This window comes from Helobdella robusta (genome assembly GCF_000326865.2).
Source record: "Helobdella robusta unplaced genomic scaffold HELROscaffold_34, whole genome shotgun sequence".
NCBI classification, from domain to species: domain Eukaryota; kingdom Metazoa; phylum Annelida; class Clitellata; order Rhynchobdellida; family Glossiphoniidae; genus Helobdella; species Helobdella robusta.
In genome coordinates this window covers 1,159,842-1,179,531 of record NW_008704659.1, presented here as the reverse complement: position 1 = coordinate 1,179,531, position 19,690 = coordinate 1,159,842, and the positions used below count along the sequence as shown (strand labels likewise).

General features: G+C 36.3%; 2 protein-coding genes across 2 annotated transcripts; both read right to left on the bottom strand.

Moving 5' to 3' along the window:
• Nucleotides 1-417: 417 nt before the first annotated feature.
• Nucleotides 418-13,673, bottom strand: HELRODRAFT_192560 (hypothetical protein; the record flags this gene model as incomplete). Its single annotated transcript, XM_009023034.1, has 13 exons — nt 418-590; nt 657-1,105; nt 1,144-1,815; nt 1,939-2,106; nt 2,246-2,395; nt 2,831-3,007; nt 3,556-3,660; nt 4,116-4,233; nt 4,377-4,529; nt 4,703-12,243; nt 12,518-12,688; nt 12,994-13,131; nt 13,466-13,673. 11 exons carry the CDS (start codon nt 13,671-13,673, stop codon nt 1,544-1,546), a joined length of 9,201 nt encoding a protein of 3,066 aa, XP_009021282.1. The 3' UTR covers nt 418-590; nt 657-1,105; nt 1,144-1,543.
• Nucleotides 13,674-14,434: 761 nt separating this feature from the next.
• Nucleotides 14,435-17,795, bottom strand: HELRODRAFT_185762 (hypothetical protein). The gene is made up of 5 exons (XM_009023033.1): nt 17,723-17,795; nt 16,907-17,188; nt 16,299-16,630; nt 15,029-16,188; nt 14,435-14,920 (listed from the first exon to the last, which is right to left on the bottom strand). The coding sequence occupies exons 2-4, from the start codon at nt 17,156-17,158 to the stop codon at nt 15,516-15,518; spliced, it is 1,257 nt and encodes a 418-aa protein (XP_009021281.1). The 5' UTR covers nt 17,159-17,188; nt 17,723-17,795; the 3' UTR covers nt 14,435-14,920; nt 15,029-15,515.
• Nucleotides 17,796-19,690: the final 1,895 nt, after the last annotated feature.

Sequence of the window (19,690 nt, the reverse complement as noted above, 5' to 3'; positions counted from 1 at the left end):
ACAAACAAACAAACAAACAAACAAACAAACAAGCAAACATACAAACATACATACATACAAACACACATACACACATACATGCATACATTCACACATACATACATCCATACATACATACATACATACATACATACATACATACATACATACATACATACATACATACATACATACATACATACATTTATACATACATACATACATACCGAAAAATAGTTTGTATATTTGTTTGTATGCAAAAACACGGTGCTCCAATTACTAAGGTATATTTATGATAATCCACGAATGATTTTTTTCCTGCTGCAATTCATCTTTCTGCTTTTTAATATTATTATTATTATTATTTCATTATTATATTATATTTATTATTGTTATTATCATCTTAATTAATAATTATAGAGTTTAAAAAATTAAATAAAAAAAATACAAATTCCTTTTATTCTGAGACGATGGAGACGATGTAAAAATGAAAATCATAACAATTTCAGTTACAATAATATTATTAACTAAATAAAAAATAATATATATAAATATATTATATATATTGTTTCTAATAAATATATTACTGTATAAATAAACGCAATTAAATATATATATATATATATATATATATATATATATATATATATATATATATATATATATATATATATGATATATATATATATATATATATATACATTTATTCAGATCATTATCCTCCAAACTTGAAATAATAAAAACAATACAAAGAATAATAATAATAAAAATAATAATAATGATTATATAATAAATGGGCAAATAATATTAATTGAAAATATTTATTTAGATTTAACCCATAAACAATCAATTAAATCCCTACGCATATGTATGTCATGAGTGTGTGTGTTTGTGTGAGCGAGTGTTTGTGAGTCTGTGTGTGTGTGTGTGCATGAGTGTGTGCGTGCGTGTGTGTGTATGTGCGTCTCGATATTTACGTTAATATGTTATGTTATACTTAAGAAGAAAATTGTTAGAAAATTAAAAATTTACTTTTTATCACAGTATAGCCTGGAGCAGTGTTATATATAATATATGTATCTACACACATACATACACACACACACACACGCACGCACACACACACACACACGCACGCACACACACACGCACACACACACACACATAAATAAACGTATATAAATTTTTGTTCGTATTTTTATTTATGTTTATATTTTAATTTCATGATTGCTGACAGATTCTATTATTATTATTGTTATTATTATTATTATTATGAAGATTAAAACTGGATCAAAAAATGATTTGAATAAAATTAATTTTATTAGTTTTGAGATTATCAAAGTCATCGTAAAGCAGAAATAACAATTTATGCAACGAATAAATATGTATGTATATATTGGGGGCGGTACATTTGGTTTTCCATACAAATTAAAAGTCACCCATTCTTTCACTCATTCTTTAGAACCAAATAAAAAATCATTAACACTAATCTAACTAGTACAAATTAGTGAAACTGATTGTAGTTTGAAAAAATGTGAAAAAATTGTTTTTAAAGAAAAAAATATTAAAAATCTTCCCCGCCAAACGACAAATTACTTCCAGGATCGCTACTCATGGATCCGTAGAACATATCGGACGAGGTCTGCTTAGCTCCGGATCCCAGAGCTTTCAATTCCTGGAGCGTATCCACTACGATTACCTTGAAGGGACTTCCGGGAACGTGAGCGCCGGACCAGAGGATGTTGACCCAGTACTCACCTACTTCCGCTGGGTTGAACTTGCACAAGATCACTCGATCCCGGTGTGGATCTCGTTTCATTTCCACCTGGAACGCTCCTGAGTTAATTGATGGGATGGTTGGTTCATCGATTAATTTGATTGATGGTTTTATGATCAATTGAATTATTAAAAATTAATATTATTATTATTATTATAAAAGTAACATAAACGAATGTTTACCTTTTTTGCCCCTGACCTTGACATTCAACTTTCCAGGGCCAGCCCCTCTGGTGTCAACGCAGAAGCTGCTGTTGAAGGTGGCGAGGATGCCATTTTTGAGACCCTCGCCTGAGACCTTCACCTTGCTGGCGTCTGGTGACGCGCCGACCTTGAACTGGAAAGGACTTTCTAGAAACGTTTTTGTTGTTTATTCAATAAGCCAATCAGTTACTCTGTTGACAAATTAATCAACCTACTAACACCAATCAGCTAATTAATCAGCCAATCAACCAACCAACCAATCGACCAAACAAACAAAAAGGCCAACCTGGTACATGTTCGCCATCGTACATGACGTTCAGCGTGTAGCTTCCGGCCTCGACTGGCCTGAACACGATTTCAAATGTTCCGTCGTTCCTATTGTCCACATCGCAGTTGTACAACTTGCTCGGTCCCTGTACGTGAGCCGTTAGGTTTCCTGGAGATGGCGAGTTCAACTTTTATATTTAATTATAATAAATAGCGTTAAATAATTTTTGTCTTGCATGTAATTATAGCTATGGTGATAATAGTAATAATAATTGTTATTAAATGTTTGGAAAACAGATTTTTAAAAATTTAACGTATAGTATAAACAATAGAAATTAATATTCTCCATTAATCTTAGCTACCGAAAATTGTAACACTGGATGCTAAAGTCAATTTTCAAACTAAGTAAACAAATCTTATTTTAGCTACTTAACTCTGCCAACAAACACAAACTGCAACCAGCTAACAATGTTAAAACTTTTTATTTTGCCAGTTAAAACCAGCTCTGACACCAGCTGACCTAAGCTAACAGCTAACACTAGCTAGCAATAGCTAACATCGGCTAACATCCAGCTAATACCAGATAACACCAGCTATGACTAACCACAGCCAGCTCGTCTGCAGTCGGCCACCACACTGACATCCTGACCAATTTGAGCGCATTTGAGACATTCCGTGTAGAGGGTAACCTGCTTGGGATCGCAACATGGAAGGACTGTTATTTTGATCGGTGAGCCTAGAACTTGCCGACCACTCCAACAAACTGTCAAGAGGTAGGCGCCTGGCGACAGACATAATTATTTGCGTGGTTTAATTTCTAATTTTTTTTTTATTTAAATTTTAATTAAAGTTTTCTTGAAGGCTAAAGCGCTGAAAACATTTGTATAGTCTCGAATGACCAAGAATAAAGATGTTTGTGATTAAATCAATTTATCAAAATTTTATTAATTTATAAAGTAAATCTTTTGATGTTGACTATAAAGACGTGCGGTTTTAAACAGCTTTCTATTGTTTTAGAAAATGATTGTTGTTACGTAATTCACTTTTTCACTTAATAAAAGAAACAAGATAGAAATTTTAACAACTTTATAATAATAACAGACTCATTAAAGAAAGAAATATTTCAAACATCATATCTAAAAAAAAATATTTAGTAGAATTCGAAACGATAGATAATAAAGCAGAATAAACAATATTAACAAATCTCATTTGCCACTTGTTAAAACCAGCTAGCAATGTTTAAAAAAACTTCTTTTCGCTATCAAATACTATCTAACAATGTTAACAAATCTAATTATATCGCTATCTTTCACAAATTCATTCGCTAACCAGCTACTGTTGGAACGTAACTGCAACCATAGAGATTCTCATCAACTAGCTCTATGTCCACGGGTATCTCTTCTTTCAGTCCAATCAGTTTGGCAGAAGGCACGCCTAGAATGAAAAAAGTATCAAAAGTTTTTGGCTGATAAAATGTGTTGCCAGTTTAGTTGCTTTGGTTTAGTGGTTTGGTTATTTATTTCATTATTAATTTACATTTTAACAACAAAACTATATTAAACAGTGATGCATATGTAAATAATAAAAATATTTGTGGGAAGCATACATTCAATAACATCCAAACCAACAGAAATTGACAAAACTTCAAACAATGAAATCAGCACAACAAAAACGAATCAATTGATAGTAATATTATAACAGTGGCAATGACAACAGAATTAACAATTGTAAGAGTAACAGGTATGTTATATGTAATAGTAACACACACAAACACAACGCACACACACACGCATATATATATATATAATACTAACTATAATAATAAAAATAAAAATATTGATTATTAAAATTTTTTTATTATATTAAATTACCCCTACAAAAAATCTAACCCGGGCCGGCTGCTTTTCCGTCAATAACAAAACAGGCTTGCTCCCGGCACCTTGCAAGGGACAAACCCGGCCCAGACAGCACCACCATGTTTTCGTCTATTCTGCATGGCTCTTCAATCTGTATTGGTGATTTCAATCATTTCAATCATTGATTCAATCAATTAATCAATCATCAATCAATCAATTAATTTGTAAAACGCTATTTCCGCGAATTTTTTAAACAGCTTATTATTGTATAATATAATTTTAAAAAGTAACAACCAGTATTTGTTCCTTCTGCTCTTTGGACCTGTTCATTTCGCTGAGAAGTTTCACAAGTTCCACCATGCTCTCTGTTTCGGGTTTCTTTGTTTCAGGCACGCAAGGTGGAGGTTCAATAAAGATGTGATGGAAGCATTCCTGGGGTTCTAAAACCTGAGGTGCCAAGTGATGCGGCATTTTTAAATTTTGGTTCGGTACTTTTTGAAATTTTTTCGCGTGAAAAATATTAATTATCTTTCTTAAATTTAAATTAAACTTTGTTTAAAAAGTTATTTTATATACCTAAAAATATCAAAAACACAGTGAAAACTTGCAACAATACAAACCCTCGTTGACATATAGTTCTTGAATTCGTCGTGTCTTGCTTTCATAAGATCCATCTCAGTCGGTGGTGCTATGACCTCCTGGCCACCAACTGGACAACATGAATTGTAAGGTAGAAGTACAAATTGTCCGTCTGCCGTGGTCAGTTGTTGAGGGATGGGCTGGTTGGGATCACATGGGACTATCACTACGGACTCATCATTCGCAGTTGCCGTCTGTGCTGTTTGGCATGAAGTAGCCATGCAAGGAGGAGGCGGACATTCCGGATGGGATAGAATTAGCATGGGTTGAGGTGGATGACACATAGGTTGGGGCTCCATCATGTGAATGACGTCAATCACTTCTTTTGGTTGGCAGTCATCAGTCTGCGTGCCACCTGTCGATTGTTCTGGAACAGTTTGAACAGATGATGATGATGTTGTTTTCGGTTCTGGACATGGACACGGCATGCACTGAGGAGGAAATCTGGTGCATGTTGGACAGGTTGGACAAGCGGGCTGGAATTGATGTATTGGGCAGCATAGCTCAATTTGGTAGTCTTCGTATATGACAGGTATCAGTTGTGGTGGTTCGGGATCTGTTTGCGTTTCCACAGCATCAATCGAAAGTGTTTGAACGGATGAATTTGCAGTTTCTTTTTTTGGAGGTGGAGTTTCAACAGCATAAATAATGGGTTGTTGTATTTCAGGCACGTTGCAAATGTTTCCACTAATTTTGCAAGCGTTCACTTCGTACGGATAGTTTGGTTTTGCATTTTCAAATTGTTGAACCGCTTCTTGAACGACGATGGGTTGAACTTGGGATGGCATATTTTGAACTTCAATTTGTGGTTGTTGAAGAATAAATTGTGGCGCAGCTAGAGACACATAATTAGAATCAACAATCTGAGGAACGGCTTGTAACTGACCACCAACAATTTGTGGAACAGTTTGCAACTGACCACCTATAATTTGTGGATCTTGGGATGACATAAAAGCAGTTGGTGCCATGTTTGGAACAACTTCAATTTGTGGTTGTTGAAAAATATATTGTGGCGCAGCTAGAGAAAAACCATTAGAATCAACAATTTGGGGAACGGCTTGTAACTGACCACCAACAATCTGGGGATTTAGGAATTGAGGCACTATTTGAGTTTGAATAAGTCCTAGATTTGGATCTAGAATATAAGCATTAGTTAGATTCTCAACTTTGTTTTCAGTTTCATTTTCGATTTTTTTTTTGTCATCTATCGTTTCCAGTTTATCATTAAATTTAACATTTTTGCCAGGTCGAGCTCTTCCCACTTTTGATTCCTTCTGTGCAACGATAATGTTATCTTCTTCCTCGCTGCTGCTGTTGTCATCTTTCGCAGGGGGTGGATAGGGTGATCCGTTGCGGTTGCATCCCATTCCACATTCTTCTTTTTGTTTTTCATCTTTTTCACACGTGCAATTGGCGCAGCAGGTGTTTGGTTCGGGTGGTATATCAACTACAAGGTCCAGCGTTTGAGGATTGCACATGGCAATTATGGGGAACACTTTGATGGGTAGTTTGTTGTAATACACGCGGATGACGTAATTGCCAAATGATTTTGGAATGAATTTTAGGAGGTATCCCCCTTCTGTTTGTATGAGGTCTGGTGCCAGGCAGGTGTTGCCATCTGGTGGATCGATCGTGGCCGTCATTTCTCCTGGACCTGCCATTTCTGTGTTGAAGCCGATCGTTTTCAATTGATTGATTGGGACAATCACGTGATCTTCTTGGGGCCAAAATTCCCAACTATCAACAACTTTCACTTGCGAAGGATCACTTATAATTGGATTAAATGGTCCGCGTATTTCTTTCTTTTTAAAAGTCATGATGACGCTATAAGTTCCGGCTTCTGGAGGAACGTAGTCAACCCTGAAGTTTCCATTTATTTCTGGAGTTATGTCAGATTTCACAGGTCCGTTTGGAGATTGCACTTGTACAACTAATTCTCCAATTTGCTTTTTCGTGTCGACATTGAAAGTGGCTTTTTTTCCAACTAATCCTTTAAAAAGTCCGTCTCCACTTGCTGTAGCTGGATAATATGCCGCTATTTCCTGTCGAACTGGGCATCCGGGAACGATGCAACCGCCATACGTTACGTTGATTTTGTATATACCTGGCATCTCTGGCATGTATGTGACACGATCACCGTTATCAATATCTACAATCGAAATTGGCAATTCGATATCGTTCGGATCGGTTACAGTAACAAGTAACTCTGCATTTCCACATTCATTTTTAACGATGTCGAATACCATCGGCCTTCCGACCTCACCGTATTTAACGCCTTCGATTGTTATTAAACTAGGATCGAAGATGTTGTTGATTACTGGCGATCCAGGTACCAGCTGACCTCCGTACGTGACCCTGATGGCGTGTAGTCCACAAATTTTCGACGTGTATTCAACTTTCACATTTCCGTTTGATAAGCCGGATACACGTGACGGGAGTAGTTGGTCATTGTACGGACCAATGACTTCAGCAACGCAATCATTGGCGCATATTCGAACATCATGAGGGGGTACTACAGCCGCCCACACGGGCTGGCCGACGGCGACCGGCTTGTTGTTGTTTCCACTTACCAAATTCATATTGTTAGCTGGATTAATAATTTTATAAATGAACGGAGTTTCTGGAACTTGTTCTTTGTTAAAATGAACATTGATCAAATAATCGCTTGGATATTTTGCGCAGAAAGTAAATTTATGCTTATCCATGTATTTTTCTTTCTTAGTCGGAACCCCTTTACCGTTGGACGTGATGTTCACATCAACCGGGCCGGGACCTGCTTCAGTTGTATCAACGAGGAAACTGATGTCCTGACCCATTGTTCCGTTGTTAGTTAGATCTACGATCTTCACTTGTGACGGGTCGTACGTTAAGCAATGAAAGGGACTTCCGGGCACTAAACCGCATCCATAAAAAATGTTTATAACGTACTTACCGACGACTTCTGGTAGAAATTGCAATGTGTGTATTGATCCTGCACGCTGCTCTGCTATTTCAACAGGGTTTCCATCTGGATCGACTACACTTGATTGTATTGGAAGATCTGACATGTCCTCTGTATCCAGTTGCATTTGAACTGGTTTGCCGACAGGTTTGAAGCCGGTCATATCCATTCTAACTCTAACTTTATTTTGATCGACAACGGAGCATTTAAACGGCGACCCTGGGACGTCGCAATCGTTAAACTTTATCGCTATGTGGTGAAGGCCGCTTTCGATCGGCGTGAAACTAATCATAGAAACACCATTACAGTCCGTTGAAATTTCTGGGATGGGACGTGTTTTGACACCTTGTACTGAGGCAGTTAATCTGCCACATCCAGCGTTACTCGTGTCGGCCTTGAATGAAACACATGTGTTGATGCAGCCAACTGGTATGCAGCTAACGACAACGTGTGTCGGATCAAAAACGTCCGGATGGAATGGACTATCCTTTATTTCCATGTCAGCATACTTTACCGATAACAAATGTTGTCCTGCTTCTAAAGGAATGTACTCAACAACGTATCCAGAATTATGGGAGCCGGAAATAGATGCTGGTACAATTTGACCGGATGGTGAAGTGATTAAAACTTCAAGATCTGCTGGACTTTCAACAGCGTTGGCAATGACTGTAAATTTTGTAGGCACGTTGGCTTTCACTCTTCCTAGTCCCGGTCCAGTTGCTCGCGCAAGATTGCCGTTCAAAACCGTAGATACAAATGGTGATCCAATCACTGGCTCTCCGTTGTATTTTACGTTGATCAAATGTGGCTCAAATGATACTGGAGTGTATGTTACTTCAACAAGCCCGGTGTCTTGAATGGCTCTTGCAGTGTTTTTCACAACTTGTCCATTGCATGTGATCATTACCTCAAGATTGCCGGGACCAGCTTCCCCGGCATTGATGTGGAAAGTGTTGGTTCTTCCAATGATTCCTGGTTTTATGCATTCTACCTTCACAAATCCAATATTCCACGCTATGGAAATAAACGGACTGTTTTGAATGGGTTCATCAAAATATTTAACCGAAATCAAATGTTCTCCAGGTTCTTCAGGCGTGTATTCTACCAAAAATTTTCCAGCTGCTTTTTCTTTTACTTTTGATTTTACTTCCTTGCGTGTTGGACTCTTAATGTTAACATGAACGTCGGCCAGTAGAGCTGCTGGTCCGTTTATTTCAAAAAAGGTAGGTCTGTTGCAGCGAACTATTCCCAGGCCTTCCCCACTGACCGTTGCTTGCTTTGGGTCGCATACCACCATTTGAAATGGACTTCCGTTTGCATTTTCTCCATTGAACTGAACGTAAACTTTGTGGATTCCAGTGACGAGCGGAGTGCAAGATACATGGTACAGTCCTGGAGTTTTTGATACTGGTGTAATGGTATTTTCGATCATCTGATTTGAGAAATTTTGAATGCTTATTTCCAGTTTACCCTCTCCAGCCTCTCTTACATCCACGTTGAAAACGTTCTCTGATTTGACTCTTGCTATTTCAATGCTGCTAACAAATACCTTGCAGATATCCCATGCTTTTACTGTACAAACATGAATCGGCTGGTTGAAGTATTTCACTGCAACGTGATAATCGCCTGAGACCTGCGGCGTGAAATCCACTCGGAAACTGTTTGATCCAGCATCACAAACATCGCATGGGATTTCAACTTCTTTCGGTCCAATAACTTTCACTTCGATATCTTTCATCTCCGCCATGGGTGCTTGAATCAAGACGCTAGTTAACTTTTTGACTGGTGCAAATCCTGAATTATTAGTTTTGCAAGTAACTTTGCTTTTATCAACTACCATAAAACTAAACGGACTTCCCGGTATATTTTGTTTGTTAAACAGTACAACACCTTTGTGATGTCCGTACACGCTCGGTACATATACGACGTCCAGTATTCCAGGCGCAGGTGACGCTACTTGGTTTGGCACCAACTGACCATTAGGATCTGTTATACATATTTCGCATACACCTTCACCCGCTTCAGCTAAAATTATTTTAAACTCACTTTTCTCTCCAACATTTCCCATGCTGACATTTGCAATCATAACTTTAGTTGCATCGAACGCTTTTGCTATGAACGGACTGCACTTGACTGGTGTCTTGTAGACGGAAACATCGATGACGTAATCTCCGGCCATTTTTGGGGTGTAGTCAACTCTGTAGGAGCCTCCTCTTTCGTTTATATTGTACAACACGTCATTTCCATTCGGTCCTATTATGTGGACGTCAACATCTCGCATCTGTGTATCAGGTGCACTTATGACAAAACACGCGACTGCGTTACACGTTATCGTTGATAAGCCTTCACCTTTGACCGTGACCTTACCGGGGTCAACGACTTGGAATTGCATCGGTGTTCCGTTAATTTTTACACCATTAAATTCAATCATTATGTTGTGATCTCCAGCGACAAGAGGAACGTATTTGACTTCAAGAACGCCTGGACATTTACTGGACACTTGATTTGGTATCAGTTGACCTGTAGGATCTACGATGCTTATCTCCACTGTACCATCTCCAGCATCTTTCATTTCGACAAAAAATGAAGACTCGACACCGACGTGACTCTGTCCAACCCTCGATAGAACAACTTTCGATGCGTCCCACGATTTGACGTAGAACGGACTGTTCGGGATGGGCATATCAAGGTATTGAATGCTTATTTGATATTCACCAACGTTTCTTGTGGTATATTCAACTTTCAATTGGTTGTGGCCCGATTCGCTCACGAGTGGATGAACTTGCCTTGATTTGGGCGGTCCTTTAATCTGAACGTCAAAATCTCCAACTTTCGCATCATTTGATACTATGAAAAAATGTGCTGGAGTGTTGACTTCAGCTGTTTCAATGCCATCTCCTCTAACTTGCGTTTTATTTGGATCGGAAACTTTAAATTTAAAAGGACTGCCTTGAACAATTTCTTTATTAAACGTGACTTCAACAAAATGCGTTCCTCCTTCTATTGGTACGAAGGAAACTTCCAACTTACCAGGCTGCAGTGCATTGACATCGTTCATAATTGGTTTACCGCTAGATGACATCACAACAACTTCTAATTCTCCCTCACCGGAATCATTCAGGTCGATCAGGAATGTAGACCTCTTTCCGACAACTCTGTCACACACGCCAATAACTTTTATTTTTGATGAATCGTAAGCCATGAATGTGATTGGACTGTGTGGCACCACAACACCTCCGTAAGTGACGTCGATTTTGTGTGGACCAGGGCATCGTGGGATAAAGGATATGTCGTATCCAGTTTGGCTGGTACCAGTTATTTGAAGAGGAGACGAATGTTGACCAGGAGCGGTTAACCTGGCTTGCAACTCTGCATTTCCTGCGTGCTCTGTGTTGACGTGAATGGCTCTAGAATGACCAACTGCGGTTAGAGGCGAGTTTCCAGCAGATATCGTTACGTTTCTAACGTCGTAAACTGTCAGTATGATGGGACTGTCAGGCAATGGTAGACAATCAAATGACACTTCAATGAAATACTTTCCTGGAATCTGAGGAATGAAGGAAACTGCATACATTCCATTTGCAATTAATGATCCTTCCATTGGTACCGGACCGGATACATTGCTGGCACGGACAGAAAGATCTCCTGGTCCTGCTTTTGTGGTGTCAGCTGTCAGGTGGAAAGTCTGACCTAGCACTAATGATCTGGACTTCATCGAAACAAGCACACCACTTGGATTTGATACCGGAACTGTAAATGGACTTCCTTCAATTTGATGATCTTCAAATGATATCGAGACATCATAGTTGCCTAATTCAGTAGGGAGAAATTCGCAATTGTAAATTTGGTCGTCAACTTTAATAACTTTGCAAAGAGTCAATTTTCTTGTGGGGCTGTATACTTGAACTTTGACCTCTCCTTCGTATGGCGAAGTATTAACTTCGAATTTCATAGGCATCTTCAAAATTCCTCTGGCTCCGTCCAACGACGTGGCTACTCTCGATCCGTCGTGTACTTTGACCTTGAACGGACTTCCAGGAATTTCCACGTTGTATAGTTTTACCTCTACGTAAAAATGTCCAGTTTTTCTAGGCGTGAACGAAGCTCGATACTTTCTACCATCTAATTTTTTAAGGTCACACGGTACCTTACCGTCGTTAACTTTAACAATTGGTTCCGCGGTTCCACTGTCTTTGGCGTCAAATTCCAAAATAGCCATTTTATTGACTACTGTTTGCTTTGTCAAACTTAGTACCGCAACTTCATTCAAACCAAACACGTCCACTATGAAAGGACTACCAAAAATGGGTTTGCCACCATATTTGACGTGAATCGTGTATCTTCCAACCTCCTCAGGGAGGTAACTGACTTTGTAGCTACCAGCTCCAATTGGCTTTGCAGTTGGATATGTGGGTATCCCGCTTGGAGAAATTATATTAATCGTTACTTCACCATCCGTTAAAATTGCTCTTCCGGTGTTTACTATAAAGGACGTTGTTTTGCCGGCCAGACATGAATGCAGGCCTTCTCCAGATGCTGTGACGTTGCTCGAGTCCACTATGGTCACTTTGAATGGCGATCCTTTTCAATTTTAATGTAAATTTTGTCATTAAAAATTATTTAAGGCATTTTACGTGTAACATTTTCAAAATTTAAAATAGTTATAAATAATGTAAGCAATAAAGATATGAAAATGGTTTGATAGATATAATTTAGTGTTCATTAAAATTTCGAATGTCTGGTGAATTTTGAATTCACTCCATCAATAACAGAATATGACTACATCACAAATTAAAATAAAAAAAAGAGTAAAATAATTATTATATAATATGAATGATAAAAAAATAATAATAACCCGGAACTTCAACAGTAGCGTAGAAAACTCGGATGGAATATACACCAGCACCCTCTGGGCTGAAGTTGATTTTGTATTGTTTTCCGTACTGCGCTATATTAGGAATGATCGGTTTGCCATCTTTGGTTACCTCCACTTTTAGTTTTCCATTTCCGGCATTGGCTGTGTCAACTATCGTGAAAGAAATATTTTGGGCCTTTTATTTTGCAAGTCATATTTATTTAGTTAATTATTATTACGGAAATATTTAAATTTTGTGATGGAGTGAAAAATTAAAAATTTCATTGTATTCCAATTATTTTATATGGTTTGGAATTTTTGATTAAATATTGCGGATAATAACAATTACAATGCTTTATTTATCCTCTCTATTCATCAACCATTCTATCATATTTCAATAAGAAACTTCAGAAGTTTGTTAAAATCTATTACTAAAATGTAATTAAAATTTTCAAGTATTTAATTAATCAACTAACCGGTAAACGATACGGGCTGTCCATTATCTCCTCCTTCTATCCCGAAAACTTTAACTTTTGTGCCATCGTAGACTCTTACAGTGAAGGGACTGCCACTTATAGGACGTCCATTGCTTGTTATCGTGATCGTCCAGTCTCCTTCAAATCAAGTTTTTTTTATTAGTTTCTGGGTTATATATTTCGTTTACAGCTTTTTAATTTGTTTTTTTAGTTTTTTATAGTTCTGTCAGTTTCTGTATAATCTATATTTCTTTAGAGTTGTCATTTAAATTATAAAAAAAACAAATTTGATGGAAGCTAATTTAATGCTCATCTTGTTTCTACTAACTCATAAACATTAGCATGTAGGTAGACGAATTAATAAGACAAATAATAAACCATAAGTTACAAACTCTGTCGAAATAGCACAGTCTATAATGCTTACACTTTATTTAAAGTAAATTTTTCAACGACAAATTTTCCAAACACCAACCAATTTCATCGGGAATAAAATTTGTAGTGAACTGCCCGGTGCTATCTTTTGAAATTTTTAGTGGAATGACATTTCCTATTGGAGACCTTGCCGTCACGTTTATGATCCCTGCCCTATAATCCGCTTCCTCGATCTGGAAAGGAGGAAACTGCATGATCATGGGAGCGGGTAGTGTCGATCGACCCGACATTGTCTGGTAGCCAGGCATTTTTACAGAGCTGAGCTCGCCGTTATTTTATTACTAATCGCTTATTACTTTGGAAAATTAATTGTATTTACTCAAAAATCCATTGCAAAGAATATATATATAATTCATTTATTACTCCAGTACTTAACTATCACTCAAATGTTTATATTTAAATATCTACGAAATAATCCCAATTATTAAAATTTATTCCTCAACTAAATGAAACAATAAATAAATATTTAAGAGATAATATTGAAGTGCAAACGAAATAGTGTGAGCTATGAAATTCAGGTTGGCACGGTAATGACTTTGCTAGGTTGCATTCAACGGGTGTTCTTTCAGTCGCCTATCGTTAAAAACTCATCGATGCATGTCAACCTTCCAAGCAAGCTCGCTCATTATTAGCTGTGAATCGAGCTTCAGATTACAATTGCCAGCTGATCATTTGATTATTATTAATAGACATTCGTTCATTTCAATGCCTTAAATTAATTACATACTATTTAATTAAATAAAAAGTCGGACTAATAATTTTTTTTTGGTAAGTTTAACAAAGTAGTTTAATTAGTATAATTAGTTGTGATTGCCAATCACGATAAAATACACAAAGTCACATTTTTGATTTTTTCACTCGCAAATTCAGCCTCTCATTGTTTCTGGCTGAATGCAGTACTTTAGTAGTTGGCTCTTCAACGGCATATGATTCGGTGGTGTGCAAAGGGCATCACGACGAGTTTGTGAGTATTAAGACTTCAAAATTAACTTTCACACACATGCACGGAAGATGTATTTGACAATTTTTTTTACAAATTTTACTCGTCTGATTTTTAATTCTAATAAATTGGAAAATTAAAAAACCCTGTGGTATCATGTGATGTATGGCATTGTTGCACATTTTAGTCTGTCTGCTTTGCTTTCTCTCTCTCTCTCTCTTTGTTTTTTTTACATAATTTTAATGTTGAATGTTGCCGCCGAAGACAACAAACCACATATGAATGAAAATATCAACACAAAAGTTACGCACTATTTACCAATCATAAAATAACATAAATTAATTTTAAAAACGCGCTTTTATCAATCAATCAATAAAATCTCGTAAAATTATTAAAAATGAAGCTAAAAAGTTAAGAAACACATTGGTTATTTGTCATTTTAGAAAACATTTTAAATAATTTTTAATAAGGCATTGTCATTTTATATAAATAATAAGAAAATTATTTACATGGCGAATTAAAATTTTAGCTTGAAATAACATTCTAAATTAATTAGCATTGTGTATAAATTAATTAATCAACACAAAATACATAGTAAGAGAAATTTTTAATTAATCGCAATAATAAACAATCTACCAGAGCAGTTAATGTTTATAAAATTTGCTAAAAAACTTAAAACATGAAAAATTAGTTAATTAAAATGTGTTTAACTGAGGATTTCACTCTCTCTCTCTTTCTCTCTCTCTCTTTCTTTCTCTCTCTCTCTTTCTTTATATATATTAAAAGATTTTTACATATACTAAGGCAATAAAGATCCTAGAATTGTTTAAAAATTACAAGCATACGAAAAGTCAAAATAAAATGTTTGGTAGATAAATACTTTACAGTGCATAACATTAATTAGCGCTTAATTCTATAAGTGTTAAAATTTTACCAGTCAAAATGATAAACGTTAAAAGGATGGTCCAACGACAATTGTATGAAGAGTTTCAACTGTTTAAAAAATGAAGGTTGTTAACGAATGTTTTAAAAAGAAGTGTTCAAGTACTTTTTTACCAGCGAGAACAAACAGAACAGTAATTTAAAATGAAATCATTTAAAATGTGCTTTTTTATTTCTCCGAATGCAATGATGAATGCAATTTATCCACCTATCTGATATCTTTCAGTGGTTTAAAGTCGTCCATCTCCATTTCCGGGTACAAGTGTCTGGACCCCAGTGAAGTGGATGGAGTACTGGAGGACTTCATCTCGTACCAGCTATCCCAAAGATCGTTAATAATTTCAGTAGTAGTCACGTGATTTGTGTTGTGCGCCACCAAACGAAGAATGAAGCAGCCGTCTTGTCCCAAGTAGTCGAGGACGAAATGCTTCACGAGTTCGTTGTCTTTATTTGTGAGAAGTTTTGATGAAAGTCTGTTCCTAATGAACGTCATCCTATCTCTTCTGCTCAGAATACGAGCGATCCAAATTAGGAGGTTGATGACGCTGACAGCAGCCACGATGAACATCCAGAACCACAGAAAGAGGAAAATCTTTTCGTTGTACATGTTAACGGGGAGCACGCATTGCACGGTGTGGTTCTGCACGTTGGCGAAATCTTGACCCCTGATCCTGAAATCACAGAGGGTAACCCTAGGGAAAGCCACGAAACTATCCTCGGTCCAGTCATTTTTAAGATTGAAGAAGCGAGACAACATGTCGATTCCGAAACTGTGAAACTTCGCTTTCAAAACATAGCTCAGTGCCACCAACTGGAAGACGACGTTGAAGATGTAGATGACCTTCGAGATAAGAAACAAGATGACCAGGTAACTGCTTGTCCTGAATAACAAAATATTGAATTAATGTAGTTATAATGTTGGTTTTCATAATTTTAAATACGTAAACAATTTTAAAAAGAAACATAAAAATGGAAACAAAATGTAACCGACCTTCTTCCGCAACAATGGCAGAAAACAGTTGAGAGGAAACATCCGACCCTAGATTTAAAGTCAACAATTTGTCTGCTATTCAAAAACCTGTCAATCTGCTTTGTGATGATTCTCAGCGTCTTCTTCTTCGAATCGTACGAATCGATCCTCTCCAGTTTGTGGGAAGCAGACAGGATGCTGTCTGCATCGACGCCACTTTTCGTGTTGAACCCGTGCCAGACGAGGGAGGGGAAGAAGAAGCAGACGGCCATGCCCAGCAGGATGAATGGGATCCATTGGTAGTAAGCTATCCGCTGTCGGGGCTCATAGTGAGATTCGTCGTTCTTTACGTTCTGTTCAGTTGGCGAGAGTTGAAGGTTGGTTGAGTTAAGTTATTCAATTTTATCGATTGTACTGGAAATGTATTATAAATTTAAAATAATTTGTTTAAATACTATAATAGTTCAGATAATAATTATTGAATTGAGATTTCGCCGTTTCTGGTTTAGGTAATACTTAAAAAACATACCTAATACACAACAAAATTTTTCAAAACGGTGTATTTTAGATAATCAATAGTAAGTAAATAACAAAGAGGAAAAAGTGTTTCAAACAAAAGAAGAACCAACACTGTCCCACGGAAGGTAGTAGGTGTCCTTGACCCAGCAATAGTTCGTCGTGAACTTGGTGTGGCTGTCGTGGAAGTGTTTCGGCGCCCAGCAGGTGATCGGGTTCCTGACGTACTGACCCATGGAGACCAAGATGGCGAAGAGGATGAGGAAGACGACGGTGTAGCGGGAACTCAACCTATCCGCGAAGTCATCGTCGTTTCGAGATCTGGTTCTCGCTGCTCCGGTTACAATCGAAACTAATCGATCCATCCGGTCGAATCCGAATATCTACGTATGAATCTGTCGGTTATTTTAATTTATAGCGGTATAAAATTAAAAAATATCATATTTTATTTTGAAATAATTTACCATTAAAGATGATGTAACGTTGCATTACAACTTCATTAATTGAAAATTCTCCATCAGTGCAAATTACAAATGCACGCACGGAGTACATGTGACGGTGAACCATAAGCAAACATATAATTACATTCCTATAATTAAATATTATATGTATATTTTGATTCGTATGTAATCAAAAATATTCAATAGGCATGTAACGTAAAATTATTTATATAGAGGCACATTTGTGTAGATTATAAACGTATATTATGTTTCGCGTGAGGTTCGCGGTCGTCATCGTTTTCATTGCGTGTTTGAACTCTCAACTCAACGCCAAACAAGCATAAGAAACTCGCTACTTTCAAATAATGAACTCCATAAAATGATTCAACAAAATGAATTCCATAAAAATTACAGAAATAAATATACTATTAAAGGAACATCAATTAATTTTTATTTATATAGATTTTTTCTGAAAATTTTAATGCAAACCTAATATAAGAAGAAGAGTTACAAAAATTTCCCGACAGAATCAAAATAAAACAATGGAATCCGCACTGATCGAGCGTCCAACTTGTAATGAAATACGATTTTACTATTTACCTTTATACACAGGAATACTCATATATACACCATGTATTTATATATATATATACATATTTGTATATACAAATACATGTGTGATTTGTGTGTGTATGTATGTATGTATGCATGTATGTATGTATGTATGTATGTATGTATGTATGTATGTATGTATGTATGTATGTATGAATGTATGTATGTATGAATGTATGTATATAAATAGTCCATTGTTTGGTCACACAGCTAGCGGGGCTTGTAGGCAAACTCACATGCATACATTTGCATGCACGTAGCACGTACACACATGTGCGTACACTAAACCACAGCTTAAAGTTGAATGTACATTCACACACACACATATTTTTGTTTAAATAAATACTTGTACATATATATTCTCACACATCACACGTACACACATTCACTGCACATACATACAACCGTGAACAATTTTGTATGAATAAAATTATTTTTTTTCTCAAAAAGAAATTATTTCGAGATTTCAATTGCTTAACTAAAGTCAAAACATTAATAACATAAAACCGACATTATATTTGCACCAACCTAATAATTCAGACAACACACGTGAACACGTGTTGAAGCAGGCATTCTAATTTGCATGTCAGTTTAATAGGACAGTCTGACCAGCATTAAAAATTATAATTTATGCATTCGCAGCCGTCCATTTTATGTACTCACCTCATTGTAATTTGTTACAACAATGACCACGCTAACCTATTTATACATTCTATCATGTACATGTTACGCTTGCACACCCGCAATTATCATAACATCACAATTATTAGCATAATAAACAGAGTAGCACACACACTCACATGTGAAATCCTCTTTCTTAAACACACCAAACAAAACATATTCATACATACACGTGCACATGTGAGCATGTTTATACATGCATTTAGAATTAAATGTTTCTTTGTACTTTTTGCTCCTATTCTAGTGCTCCGTGTGGAAGATATCTCTGCAAATTGTAATGTTAGCCGAAACTGTTTGTAGATAGAAAAAATTTTGCGAAAATTTTATTTAGTAATTGAAAATTTGAAAAATTTATCGAGCCTAGTCACTGGAAATAAAATAACGCCTGCTGTCATGTCAAATCTTTACAGATGTAAAATCTATTAGAAATTGTTTCATATTTTTTTAAACGTAAATGCATTTGTGTTACAAAAACACTTACATACAATCATACATACACAAACAAACACAAACATATTTAAATACACACAAGTTTGTCAAATGATTCCGGTATCGCAAACAACTCATTGTCAGGCAGGGCTTAACTCCTTGATGACTTGTGGTTTCTGTGTGCTTCTATTTTTTTTCTGTCTCTGTCTGTGTTTATATGTTTATGTACGTGTTTATACTTTTGTGTTTTTGTTTATATGTCTTTGTTAGTAGTTATACGTTTATGCTGTTGATTTAGGTTGAGAGTTTCCGAAAACTTTAAAGTATGTTTCTGGATTGGTTTCCTTTTTGAGTTTATATTCATTGCTCATGTATAGCGATTAAATTGTTGGGCATATATTTATGTTTGTTTCGTGTGTATTTGTATGTTTGAGTCGTTATACATACCCAGACATCTCGGCAAATGCTTGAACACTTAATTATACTCGAAAGATCTTGCGTTCGCCCAGAAGCAAAATAACGATGAACTATTGCAATGAATAAAAATTACGTAATTTGTGTTGTATGGGACGCATTTCATACACAAATATGTAATATATATATATATAATTATATATACATTTATATACATATATACATAAACGCATATTTATGTGTGTGCGTGTGTTTGTGAGTGCGTGCGTGCGTATGTGTGCGTGAAGGCAGCTAGCCTGATTAATATTCATAAGGATAACA

Excerpts from the sequence above, each read along its gene's own strand:
- HELRODRAFT_185762 (XM_009023033.1), bottom strand. The coding sequence starts at position 17,158 with ATGGATCGATTAGTTTCGATTGTAACCGGAGCAGCGAGAACCAGATCT. Across the intron at positions 16,631-16,906 it reads ACTACCTTCCGTGGGACAGT|AACGTAAAGAACGACGAATC; the intron begins GTTGGTTCTTCT and ends CCAACTGAACAG. Across the intron at positions 16,189-16,298 it reads TGCCATTGTTGCGGAAGAAG|GACAAGCAGTTACCTGGTCA; the intron begins GTCGGTTACATT and ends TTTGTTATTCAG.